This window comes from Octodon degus, unplaced genomic scaffold, assembly GCF_000260255.1.
Source record: "Octodon degus isolate 3935 unplaced genomic scaffold, OctDeg1.0 scaffold00164, whole genome shotgun sequence".
NCBI lineage: Eukaryota > Metazoa > Chordata > Mammalia > Rodentia > Octodontidae > Octodon > Octodon degus.
This window is the reverse complement of record NW_004524740.1, coordinates 611,371-625,049: the sequence shown is the minus strand read 5'-3', so window position 1 is coordinate 625,049 and position 13,679 is coordinate 611,371. Positions and strand designations below refer to the sequence as shown.

General features: G+C 45.4%; 1 protein-coding gene across 2 annotated transcripts; it reads left to right on the top strand.

The window, feature by feature from the left end:
* The first annotated feature begins 1,367 nt into the window (after positions 1-1,367).
* On the top strand, positions 1,368-13,465 carry Heatr9 (HEAT repeat containing 9). Of its 2 annotated transcripts, XM_004643050.2 has the most exons (15): positions 1,368-1,503; positions 2,699-2,748; positions 4,354-4,538; positions 4,826-4,931; positions 5,132-5,188; positions 5,601-5,657; positions 6,303-6,360; positions 6,812-6,942; positions 9,856-10,038; positions 10,431-10,523; positions 10,623-10,742; positions 11,747-11,820; positions 12,241-12,292; positions 12,809-12,895; positions 13,115-13,465. In XM_004643050.2, exons 1-15 carry the CDS (start codon positions 1,416-1,418, stop codon positions 13,463-13,465), a joined length of 1,692 nt encoding a protein of 563 aa, XP_004643107.1. In that variant the 5' UTR covers positions 1,368-1,415. The 2 variants fall into 2 exon arrangements, with proteins under 2 accessions (XP_004643107.1, XP_023558874.1); XM_023703106.1 differs by lacking the exon at positions 4,826-4,931 and having other exon boundaries at positions 4,354-4,542.
* The last annotated feature ends 214 nt before the right edge of the window (positions 13,466-13,679 follow it).

The following is a 13,679-nucleotide window of genomic DNA, read 5'->3' as shown; positions in this document are numbered from 1 at the left end:
TCTCTCTCTCTCTCTCTCTCTCTCTCTCTCTCTCTCTCTCTCTGTGCCAGTATATGGGAGTGTCTACATTTTTTTTCTGAATTATTTGAAAGTTGTAGATATGCTAACACATCCCTAAAAGTTTCAGTATGTGTCTCCTAATAACACATTGCATAACCACAAAATAGGTAACACACAAAGGAAATGTAGCAAAGACACACTATTACTTTCTAATATACAATCCATCATCAAATGCCTGAATAATGATCTTCATAGCTATTCTGAAATTCAGAATCCAATTAAGTATACACGTTGAATTTAGGCGTCATGCCTTCTTAGTGTCCATTAACATACTGTTAGTCTTTAACACATCAATTTTTTAAAGAGTTTAGATCAGATTTTTATCAAATATTCCTTCATTTGGATTTTCCTAATTATTTCCTCATAACTATATCCAGATCAAACACTTCGGGTAGGCATAGCATTTGGGAGGTGGTGTCTTTCCCAGTGTGTCACATCGTGCACATTATGTCGGTTCACTGGTGATGTGAAGCGTGCTGACTTAGTGGCCCGTGTGTTCTTGTTACAGTAGCTGCCTGCCAGGTACTGTGCTAGGCACTGGGGCTGGGGGTGGCGAGACCACAACTGAGGGGTGAACAGCCACAAGTCACCGTCTTCACCTTCAGGCAACTCACAGTCCAGTGAGGATGATGGCCCTAGGAACATATTAAATATGTAAGCACTTACAAGAAGCAACTCTAGAGAAGGATGTGGTCCCATTGTGGGGAGATGGGGTTACATCACTGAGAGTGGGATAAGGAGCAGGGGCAAGAAAGGAAACTCTAGAGATGAAGTTATATTTCTATGGAGTTGGAAAGATTTTATGAACAGTTTCATAGGTACAGAGGCAGAGCGAACAGCCTATGCAAAAGTCGGAGGTATAAAAAAGAGCTCTGTACTATACACACAGTCACTTGCTACAGGAGCAGGAGGCATGAAAGCTTTCCCCTTCCCTGCCAGTTTCTTGATTTAACTAATCCTAAGGAAAACTCTGAATGCTCTGACTTCCTTTTTTTTAATGGCAGAACTGGGGATTGAACTCAGGTCCTCGTTGTTCTATTGAGCCATCTCCCCAACTTCCTTTCTAATGCTTTGACACAACTCTATTTAGGCAAGCAAGCATGACTTTCAGAGATGTAAAGTGCCCAGTTAGGTCCACAGGCCCAGTAGTGGCCAGGGGCGGGACTCAAGAATATTGAGTGTTCTGTTTGCCAAGGTGATCTGGTTGCTCAGCAGCTGGAAGCTTCTGTCTTCAGAAGTCTGTCCACCTCATTGGTCCCTCTTGTACCAGACAACAGGTCTCCAGTTGTGTGCCTTTTCCCCCACAGCCCCAAACTACCCACTGCCCAGGCTCCCTCTTGCCCCACCAGGAGAAGATGGCTTCTGAAAAATTAGTGGACATCTTTGAAATCTCTAAGTCAATGTTCATGTATCCATGGCTGGAATATCCAGAGAGGACCAAAGGTAAGGACAGAATGGGTGGGAATGGGGCCAGGGCCGGGGCTGGGACCGGGTTCTTTAAAAGCAAGGCTATCTGGCTCCCAATCCCAGGCAAGGAGCTGAGCGAGTTCAGCAAATCTATAGGGCAAGCCATAAACACACTGGTGTCACACAGCCCTCAGAGTAAGTCTGCAGCCCCTCAGCAGGGCTTACAAGGTCCTCTGAAAACAAGAATTTGTCTCCCCAGCTTCTGCTCTCATACCTGCACTCTGACCTGCACCCAACCCTCACACCTCCAAGCGTTTGCATAAGGTGTTTATATATAATAGGAGGGCCGACTCACAGAAGTGCCTAATGCCTTATCTTTCTGGCTAACTCCTGCTTGTACTGAGACTTGACTTGTATACTCTACATCTGGGAAGCCTTCCCTTATCCTCCCAGCCAGGCTAGGTGCCTCTCTGGAATGCCATCTTTATCTATTTCCACTTTTGCTTCCCTCTGTTAGTCACTAAGAAACATGTCTCACCAGTGGTTCTCAAAACATAGTCCGAGGAGAAGCAGCAGTAGCATCACCTTTACTAGCAACGCAAATTATCAGAGCCTACCCCAAATATCGCGAGTCAGATACTTATGGGATGAGTCCTAGAAATCTGTGTTTTAACTAGCCCTTCAGGTGATGCTATTGCACATTCAAGTTTGAGAAACTGAACAAGAACATTAGTTTTTACCCTTAGTTGAATATTTGAATCTTCTGGAGATCTACCCAACATGCTAGGCCCCATCCCCACAGAATCTGATTCAATGATGCAGGGCTTTAGGAACCTTTAAAGTTCCCCAAAATGATTCTAATATGCATGCAGGGTTGAGAAGACCTGCTAGGCCTGTGTTGCTTAAACTTCAACTACGTAGGAATGGTCTGGGGATCTTGTTCCAATGAAGATGCTGACTCAGTCGGTCTGGGATGGCATTCCTGAGGCAGCATTTCTGAGACACTCACTAGTGCTGGCATGATTCTATAGACCACAGCAGCAAGGCCCTAGAAGACTACAATATCCTTCAGGGCCTTGCTTATGTTCCTAGTACCTGGTAAGATACCTGGTAAGATACCTGGGGTTAGTGCTTGATGCTGACTGATGAATGCCTAAGTGAGTGATTCTTTAACTCACCTCTACCTGCTATCTTATCTGTATCACATACATACTCTCACTCCTCCTACCAGAATTCAGAAAAGCCATGGCTCCTGTTCACCTGCCCTTGTCCTGCTACAAGGTAAGACCTCTGCCCTGAGAACTGTGTCACCAAAGGAGGGCCAACCCTGACAGAATCCTGACATGCACCTCTCAGACCACCATTAACTTTGTGTGAGCCTGGACAAACCACTTTCTCTAAGCCTCAGGGTCTTCCTCTGTCACAGGCCGGTCCCCTGCCTATGCTCCTTGTTGAGAAAATCTATAAGACCTGGGCTATGCAGGTAAAACTACTAATGGGATTCAGTCTTATTAGTTAACAAGCAGATCCTCAGGCTTGCCAGATAAAATACTGAGTGCTCAATACAACTTAAACTTCAGACATACCACAATGGGGAGATAGCTCAGCAGCATAAGTGCCTGCCTAGCAGGTACAAGGTCCTGAGTTTGATCCCCAGCACCAAAAATAATTTTGTTCAAATAAATGATGAGTAGATTTTTAGCATAAACATATCCCAAATATTTCGTTTATTACCTAAAATCCAAATTTAATTCAATATCCCATTTGGTTCTTTTGCTTGTTCTTTGCTATATATGAAAACCCTACTTACCAGGAGTCAACCTTCCATTTTCTGAAGTCATGACAATCACTGGAATATCCTTATTATGATTATGTTAGTCACTAAGGTGGGAACCTCTGGCTGTAACTTCTTCCCCTAGAGCCTACAGAAATCAGTTATAAAGATAAGGAGGCTGAGCCCAGCATGGTGGCACACCTGTAATCCTAGCACTTAGGAAACTGTAGGATCATTGCGAGTTCAAGGGCAGCCTGGGCTACAAAGTGAGCTCAAGGCTAGTCTGAACTACGTAGTGAGAACCTGTCTCAAAAAAAAAAAAAAAAAAAAAAAGGCTGTAAAAGAGAAAAGGATGGGTCCCAGAAAAATCTTCAGAAAGTTCTCCTGACATATCCAAAACCCTCCACTATAGTCAGAGCTGTAACTACACAGCTAAAAGTAAGGGATGTAGCTTAGAGGTAGAGCACTTGCCTTACCTGTGTAAGGCACTGGGTTAGATGCCCCACAAACACACACACACACACTATACACACACACACACACACACACACTATACACACACACACACACACACACACACACACATATACACTACACAGTAAAGAGATTTTGGAAAAAGTCTATTTTCCCAACTAACTTGTTAAACTCACAAGGGCAAGGAAGGCAACTACATCCTTGGCACACAGTGGGTAATCGGTAAATATCTAAATGAGCAATGGCCTGCCCTTAGTCTATAACATCCCAGCCTTTGCCTTTCATTTCCCTGCTCAAATATCCTTTTCAAAATGCACTGAGATCTTCAACTGATCACACTGTGGACTCAGATCAATTTACAAATCACTTCAGAATCTAGATCTTTTTTGATGCCCCTTGGAAGGGAAAAAGAACAAGGGTATTGGTGCCAATTAACAGACAAGAAGATTGGTAGAATGGAATCACTTCTTGCCCAAGTTAAATAACAGGTTAAGTGGGATCTATGACTCAGCCAGAATAAGAGGCTAAAGGTTGTCTCACCCACCCCCTCAACCCACCACTCCTCCTCCCCTGACTCCCAACACTCAGAGAAAGGACCCAGGGGATTCTTCTGACAGCTCTGTCACTGGTACCCCCAGATTCCAAAGGAAGAGCTTCCCCCAAGTCCGGAATGCTGGCGGCAGCACCCGAGCAAGCCAGGTTCAGTCTCTTACTGCTACTCCAAGACACCTGAGATCTACTCACATTGGCATACCCTGTATGACCAGCGGAAGGAACGGGAGGTCCAGAAAGTGTTATTGAAAATGAGAGGCCACCATCCTAAGTATGCTCTGTCCACTTCCATGTTCTCCACATCTTCTAGGAAAAAGAGGAAGGGCAGGGGAGGAGAAGAGAAGGGGACCCAGGCCAGTCCACAGTCCAAAGGTGGACCATGGGATACAGGGCAGCTTAGCTCAGGGGTGCATATCCCTGAGCCTCCCTGTAGCATCCTCTGGTCCATCTCTGATCTGGGCTGAGATCCTGTGGCAGGGGTAGAGCAGTGACTGAGGAGGAAAGAACAGGGGACAACGGCTTTTTATACTATTTCTCACACAGGAACCTCAAAGACAGTACCCAAAAGTTCCACCTCCCCATGAGCAAGTTGGCTATGAAATCTCAGGTGGGACCTGGGCCGTTAGAGCCTACCAGGGATCATCTGAAATGGCAAAGATTAGAGGTGAGGACCACAGCAGGAAGGAGCATGGGGAAGCTCCCTACCTGTGTGGCTTCATCTTAAGTCCACACCACCCTTCAGCCTTAGTCCCTCTCTGCAAAACCTGGCCCATGAGGTAGCCGAATCAGATTGCCTGAGCTCCCTTCAGTTTGAATTTTTCATATTTTTCCTTTTTCTTTATCATACCTGCCTTGGATGGGTAGGAGCTCACAAAAACCTTGGAATCTCCCAGAGAAGATGATCAGTTCTATGCAACACAGGTGAGAACCAGCCAAGGCAGAGACGGGTGGTTATGCCTCAGAGTTGGCCCATCTGGAAAGACACAAGAAGCTGGAGGTGGGGTCAGGGAGATGGCTCAGTAGAATAAGCGCTTGCCTGGCAAGCACAAGGGCCTAAATTCAATCCCTGGTTCCGCCAAAAAAATAAATAAATAAATAAATAAATAAATAAATAAATAATAAATTTAAGGGACTGGGGAGATGGCTCAGTGGAAAAAGCACTTCCCTGAGTTCAAGCCCCACTTCAAAAAAAAAAAAAAAAAAAAAAGCTGGAGGTAGGTGGTGGGAACAAGGGCAGTGTTCTAAATATAAACTCCAGCTGAGTCTGAGAGATGGTGACTCCTGGGGGTCATTTCCACGCTCTCCTCCCTTTCCTTTGTCCCTCTTTCTGCAGGCTCTGGGCTATCTTGGCATGAGGGATCAGTTTATTCTGAAGGCGCTATGGCAGGTGGTGAGTTGCGGGGCTGCATGGAGCTTAGGAAAGGTTGAATTAGAGTCCAAGGCGTGCATTGGGCGGACATGTAGGCACAGACCAGACTCCCCAGGATGCCACACTGATAGCTCAGAGCCAATGAGGAAAGATTCCCCAGCACATGGCATATCCCCAGTTTGTGCTCTTGGCTGCTTTAAAGAGCAGCTGGAAGAAAGGGGAAATTTGAAAGCTTCCTTATTCTACCAAAAAATGCTGGACTGAAAACCAGGAAAGCACTGGACCTGAGTTCATTCTCTTTATTAACTGAAATGACACTACAGCCTTTTACAACTGGGAGCATGTATTCTTACTGATAATCTCATTAAATCTTACAACATTAAGCACAATTATTAGTATCTGTATCTGTCTAGTAAAGAAATAGAGGCTCTGGGGATCCAACCTAAGTCACTACTAAGTGATAGATAGTTTGAGCAAAAGTCTAACTCCCAGGTTCAGAGCTCCTTCCACTGCACTGTCCTGCCTCTACTGTGTTGGAGCACAGACAGGTCGGTCATGTTCCAGACCTAGTCTCCTCTTCCATAACATGAAAAGCTGAGAAAGTCCCTGAAGCACTGACATTCCATTGCTTTATGTTATATTTCCACCCCTTGCCTTTTATATCAGGCCAAAACTGGTCCAAAGAAAGTGAAGTATGAGGCTTATCGAACCCTGGCCATCCTTGGTGAGTATGTCACCGCTCTGGGTGGGGAGCTGGGAGAGATGCTGTCCCTTCTTTTTGAAAGGGCAGAAGAAAACCTAGCATTTGACAGAGACTGACAATTATCCTAGGTACTGTTGGATGGAGAAGTAAAATGGGGTGAAAAGGGAGACAGAGGGAGATGGAGACAGAGGCGGAGGCAGAGATGGAGACAGAGGGAAAGGAGGCAGAGGCAGAGATGGAGACAGAGATAAGAGAGTAAAGAAAAGAGATAGACAGACAGAGACACAGAGAGAGGCAGAGACAGAGACACAGAAACTCCAGAAATTGTGTTCATGTTCAGCCAGCTGCTCTGGTCCTGAGAGAATGGACACCTACCTAGATCCTAGTGCTTGGAACTTCTGTCTTGAGAGTACAGTGGAGTTCAGTGGACAGCTGCGGCTCTGCCATTGATCTGATGCCCCTCCCTGTCCAGGCTGCCTGGATAAGCATGTGATCCAGGCTCTCATCACACAACTGAAGAAGGAAAGTGCGAGACACAGGATGCAGACACTGACAAGCCTACGAGTGGCTCTGAACTCCTGGGCTGCCAGCCCTGAAGACAAGGTGAATAGAAGGGTCTATCACTGTGGCAAAGCAGGTCAATGTCTCTGACAATTTTAACTGTAGACTTGGTCAGAATACGGCAATCCAGCTCTCAGCTTTAATGGGAGATACCATCCTTGGGGAGTTCCCTCTAGAGTTGAGTAGTGGTGCATCACTTGTGTAGGAACTAACCAGATAACCTCTGAAAAGCCAGAACGCAGTGTCATAGCCACACCTATGAGTACATGAGGCTTTGGGAGGACATCTAGATACAAGACATAACAAAAGCCATGAAGAAGATAAGAGGGTTAGAAATGTAAGGAATGGTATCCTGGGCAGAAGGACAAGTCAATGCCGACAAGAACAAGCTTGGCACAGTCAGGGAACAACAAACAGGCCAGTGTGGCTGAACTGAGGCAGGAAGAGAAAGCAATAGAAAATAAATAAAGGTCAGGTCAAAGGGCTGGTGAGATAGCTCAGTGGAGTAAGTGCCTGTTTTGGCAAGCCCAGAGACCAGGGTTTGATCCCTGGTCCTGTATGACCCGCTGGCCCCACTCCCAGGGCACACTGAGCTGGACAGAGTCTGGGCATGGTGGCATATACCTATAATCCCAGCACTTGGGAGGCTAAAAACAGGAGGATCACTATGAGTCTGAGCTGTGTAGTAGAAACCTTGTACCAAAATACATAAAATGAAAAAAAAGTTCAGATCAAAGAAGTTGGCAGACTAGAACATACATGTGGCCTTTCGGGCTATTTTAAGTACTTGGGCTTTTATTATTCTGAGTGGAATGAGGAACCATAGAGGTTTTTGAGCAGAGCAGTAATGTGATCCGACTCACATTTCACTCTAACTGCTCTGTTGCATAAAGACTGAGGCAGAAGAGGCCAGGAGCGAAGCAGAGAAGACCAGTTAGTGGCTCCTGAAACAGTACTGTAAGATGTAGTAATGGCTCAGACAATGGTGATCTCAGTGGAGTTAGTGAGATCTCATTAAATCCTGGATATTTTAAAAACAAAATTCTGATAAGCTGAGTGTGAGTTGTAGAAGACAGTGAAGAAACAAGGATGAAGACCAGGTTTTTGTCCTAGCAACAAAAAGGATAGAGTCAGCATCAAGGTTGAGAAAACTGCAAGGAATCAAGGTTTGGAAGTAACAGCCTAAGTTAAGCTTGGCACAAGTCATGTCTGAGATGTCTTTTGGAATTCCAAGGGAAATGGCAAGTAACAATTAGGAGTCTGCAAGAGAAGTCTGAACTAGAGAGAGAAATCTGGGAGTTGCTAGCATATAGATGCCACTTCACGCCACTAAACCAGATGAGATCACTAAGCAGTGACTAAGGATCTGTTGTGGAAGCATTCTGGTGTGAAGAGGTCGGGAGGAAGAGGAGGAAGCAGTAGCCGAGGAAACTGGAAGACAATCCAAAGTATGTTGTTCTGAAAATCCAGTGAAAGGACACGTCAAGGAAATATCATAGCAAAGAATATAAGAATTGAAAATTGAGGGCTGGTGAGATAGCTCAGTGGTCTAAAGTGCCTCCTCAGGCAAGCTTAGGGAGGTGCAGGGGACCGTGGTTCAAACCCTGGCACCACATGCCATGCTAGCTCCATCTTCAGGGTGGGCTGAGATAGCCAAAGGGGGGGGGAAGAATTGAAAATTGAGGTGTGGCTTTAACAATATGGGAATCACTGATTCTCTTAACAGAGCTATTTTAGTGGGGTGGTGGGGATACAGACCTGATCAAAATGAGTTTAAGAGACTGGGCAGAAAAAAAAACTGGAGACAGCAAGAATGGACAATTTCTATGTTTTGAAGAAAAGGGTAATAGTTTGCACTGGAGATAGAGTCTAAAAAAAAGAAAAAGAATCACATGTTTCTATGCTGAGGGACAGTGGTCTAGTATTTAGAAAAGCGATTTTGATAAGAACGAGAAGAGTCACTACAGAAATACCCTTGAGTTAATGAAAGGGGATGGGATCTATACAAGCGGAGACACTGGCTTTAGACAGATGGGTATATAATTCATAACAACAAGTATAAAGGAAGAGAAAGTTAGAAGTAATAGGAGGCATCTAAGTATCTTCTATCCTAGTTGCTTTTTTCCCCCAGTGAAACAGAAAACAAAGTTAACATCTGAGAGTGAATAGAAAAAGAAGTGTTAGAGTCTCTGGAGGGAAAGGTTATAAATTAAGAAAAAGGGAAAGAGATACAGAGGGGAAAACAATATGATTAACAAAAAGCAGCAAGGATCTACCTCAAGTTTGTAGGAGGGTGATTTTTCTCCATGAAGTGCAAGCACAGAGTAAGTGGAGAGCTGGACTTCATAGGACTGTGGTTTGGTCAAGAGAGTGCAATGAAACAAGAGGGGACAGAGTAGAGTGAAGCAGAAGAATGATTGTGCTAGGACCATGGAATTTAAGTTGGGAAGAGGGAAGTTATGGAGCAGTGAAAAGGCAGCAGTTTCAATGGACTGTTAGTCTTTCATGAAATCAAGCAATTAGCACTAGGAGATGAGCTGGAGAAGTAAGAAAGAGTTAATATTCGGCATGGGATTAATGAAGTGGAGATTATGGAAAAGTTGCAGTTGTATGATAAACTGTCTGTTGGATTAGTTGTCCAGGTAGCATGAAGTTATTAAAAGTGAAGTGCTGGATCAATTGCATGTATATGTTTTTAAACACCAAGAATTAAGATAGCAGAAATGCTAAAAGAAGTAACAGTGATCTATCCATAAGATAGAGTCATATGGAAATGGGATTTGAGCTACAAGCAAGCAGGCAGCACAAAAAAGGGAATGTGGGTGAAGTCACAAGGTGATGGCATGAAATTTGTCTAGAGAAAAAGAAGGGTCTGGAAGCAACAGTGAACTACCCCCAATAAAGCACGAAGGCTGGCTGAAAACACAACCCACTAACACCTATTGTCTCCCTCAGAGGACGCAAGTCGGGAATGAAGAAGAGCTCGTTCTTGTGCTGCAGACGCTGATAAAGTCGTCCTCAGGTGAAGCAGCCCTGGAGGCAGCCCTGTGCTTGGGTTTCCTAAGGCCCAGTAGCAACATGGCCCAAGAATTCTTGCTGCAGTGCCTGTGCCAAGGGACCAAGACCCAGCAGATGAAGGTGTGGGGACAGGAGGCTGGGCTCTGCAGGGCAACAGACACCAGTGCTGACTTGGATGGTACTTGGATACTGACAACCTTGTTCCCAAGAAAATAGGCCTCAGCTGGGAGTACAGCAGGATCCTCCATGAGTTTAGAATATTCATATGCATATAGATGGGGCTATATTGCCATGCAAGTGTGCATGTGTCTATGCGTACTTGGTATGTGTAAACGTTCATTTATGTATGTGTGTGCATGTGCACACATAAACTTTTCACTCAAAGAGGCCAAGAAGCAGGAGAAAGGACCTCACCTGTTTCCCAGTTCCACACCCAGTTCCCAAGTCCACTTGGCCATCTAGATGCCTGTAGGTATACACCTAGACACTCTGTCCCACCGCACCCCTCACAGGCACTTAGGATGCTGGTCAAGACCATTCATGTGCACTCCGCTGCAGTCACCAGGGCCATTCTGGCCCAGCTGTGTTCTTCTACTGTCATTGAGGTAAGTTCTGGGCTGCCTTGTATCCTTTTTTCCTTGACGCTAGGACAGGGCTGGGACATGAGAAAGGAGAACTGTTTTTCACACACACTCTCCCCTCAGGACCGCTTCGAAGCCACCCAGATGCTCAGGACCATTGGGCTGGAAAAGATCAAGGCACAGGGACTAGAGGAACTCACATTTGACCTGCTCAAATGGAAGACGCATTACGAACCCTTCTTTGTGAGACCATAGCTGCCAAGCCCAAACCCATCCCGTCCCTTCTCTGGAGGACCCTGTCACACCACTCCACAGTATCACACTCATCTTAGCCTATTCCCTGTTCCCTTGGTATAGCCCATGCTTTTAAGCCACCTTCCCTACCCTCAGGTTGTTCTCTCAGTTCAAAATGCCCCACGAAACCCCTCCTTCTTCTGTAGGATAAAAACTGACTCAAAGGACTCACCCCCTTTCCTGTCTATTAAAATGTTATTTTGCTTTCTCAAGATCAGCCCCAATGATATCTGACAAAGGAAGCTTTCTAAAATTGCTAAGCAGACTCAACCTGGCCTCCCTCTGTGCTTCTTTACTTTTATCTTTTCTACAGAATCATCCACAGAACTTCTGCAGCCATTTTTCTAAAATATAAATCAGATTGTGCCTTATCTCTGCAAGAAATTTCAGAGGCTCTCGATGCCCTTAGGATTATTTACTCTGCCACACAAGCTTGAGCCCTGCCTAACCCTAGCTTCATCTCTCTCCCCCTGAGAGGCAGACATCAGGTACACTTAGAATGATCAAGTTCTGATTTGTACCTGCTAGCTTGCTCACCTCCTTAAACTGATCTATTTTTGGCTGCCCAACCTCTCTATGCTTTCTCTTGCCTCCAGTTTTGCCCATCCTCTCCCCTCTGCCCAGAACCAACCCCCAACACACACACACACACACACACACACACACACACACACACACACACAGGCTTTTGCTCCTTAACACTCTCACCCTGCCAGTTTCAGCTGAGACATCATTTCTTCCTCCAGGAAATCTTCTTAGTACCCAGAATGAGTCAGAATATCCTCCTATATGCCCCCATAGAGTGCTCTAATTGCCACTTACTTGTCTGCTTCCTTCATCATACTATGAGCTCCTCCAGTTTGGGACCCTATTAAGAGTTTAATAAAGATTTGTAGAGCCCTTCATCCCTCTGCATTCCCTCTTTCTGTCATCCTGCTCTGGTTCTTCTACAGGCTATGCGGCAAGCTGTGGCTGAAACTGTGGAAGAGCTCAATATGAAGCCTCTGATGATGAACTTGGTGGAAGCGTAAGCAGACTGGGCTGGGAGCGGCCATGCTCAGATCTTGGGTTTGGGAGGGGAACAGAGGAGTGGCCTGAGAACCTTGCCTGTGCTGCTGTGTAAGTCACTCCTTGAGCCCTACCCTGGGTTTTTGTTCATCTGAAAAAAAAAAAGGCTAATCACACCACTCAGCATTGTTATAAAACTTAAATATAACCTGAAAGGAACTTTTAAAAGATGAAGTTCTGGACAGATGAGTCCTGATCATCACTTAGTGCTTTGTGACAAAGTATAGCACCTGCTTTTTCTCTTACATTCTCCTTCCTGACCTGGGAGACAAAACAGGGAAATCAAAGTTAACACCACTTATCAGCATTAGGCCCAACTCACTCTGGGTCTGAAAAGCACCCCTCACACACTTGGACAACACACTCTCCCTTTACACAGGCAACTAATGAACCCAAATGTCAGTGCTCGCCGGGAGGCAATCATCTCTCTGGTAAGGCAGGCTCTGCTTCCCTGAACCAAGTCCTGTGGTACACTGATGGCAGGGAAACAGACAATTGAACAGGGTCACAGAGGGGAAGAAAGAGCTGTAGGATTTTGAGAGATTCATTTCTGAATTCTAGATCTATCAAGAGTTCTGAATAACCTGTATGTCAATGGGGATGGGTGAAGTAAAACTTCAGGAGATGGGTGTGTCGTACAGACACTGTCTTGACTCTTTTGGGTAAATAAATGGGAACTGGGATCTCTGTAGTAATTCAAAACAGCAAGGGAAGGGGCCGGGGAGATGGCTCAATGGAATAAGTGCTTCCCTGGCAAGTGCAAAGGCCTGAGTTCAATCCCCAGTTCCGAAAAAAAAAAAAAAAAAAAAAAAGCAAGAGAAGAATTACCTCAGCTGAGATGCCATATGTCTTCCTCTAAGCCACAAGGTCATCCAAGAGACTAGAATGAAGAAGAGGACTGCACATCTTCCTAGGGCTGGCTACTTAGGTCACTCTGTCTCCGCCAGGGTGTCCTGGGGATCCGTAGTCCACAAGTGTTCCACTTGCTCCTGGACATGCTAGATGCAGAAGAGAACCAGGCTGTGAAGAAAAGTGTAAGGCATTTCTGCCATTTATTTCTCTTCTCTACATCACCTCCCCTCAATCTCTCTAATGAACTTCACCGTATGTTCCTTGTCAGAAAGGAAAGTAAGTCCTTAAGACACTGTCCCTTCACCCATTTCCTTGCTACAGCTTCCCTTCTCTTAGGTGCCTCTACCCCTCCCAGGCTGAGTCCAAAGTGAAAAAGCCCTCAGACCTTTGTTTTAATGCAGCTACAAGAAACATTAATCATTTGGGCCTCAGTTGATCCCTGGATCCAAAAGAAGCTAAAGAACAAGGTTTTCTTTGTCTGTGAGGCACCTAAAACCAGAAAGAAGATAGAGCCCACAAGGTTCCGGAAGGAGCCTGAGGACCAAGAAGAGTTGACTATCCAGGACTTTCGACTAGCTAAGCTGAATCCCTTGTTTATTACAAAGGCCTGCACCAAGGTAGATCAAACAAAAAAGTTTCCTGACTTTCCATCCGATCTTTCTATACCACAAAAACAAAAGCAACGGACCACAGGGCCCTGGAAGCCAAGGATCAGGCAACAGCTCTGGGCCCTTGCTGAAATCAACAAGTAAGTCAGTTCTTTGGGCCTACTCTCTCCCTGAGGATAGTTTCCATGCTTCTCTGAGGAGACAATCCACACTTATCTTTCATGAATAAATGAATGTCATGATACCTACCACCTGAGTCGCTGCTGCTGTTCCTGTCATCAGGTGGTGCATAGCCCAGGTCTACTGGTTTTAGATGGGTGGTGGTCTTGTGTAGCCACACCTCCTTTTCTCTCCTCCT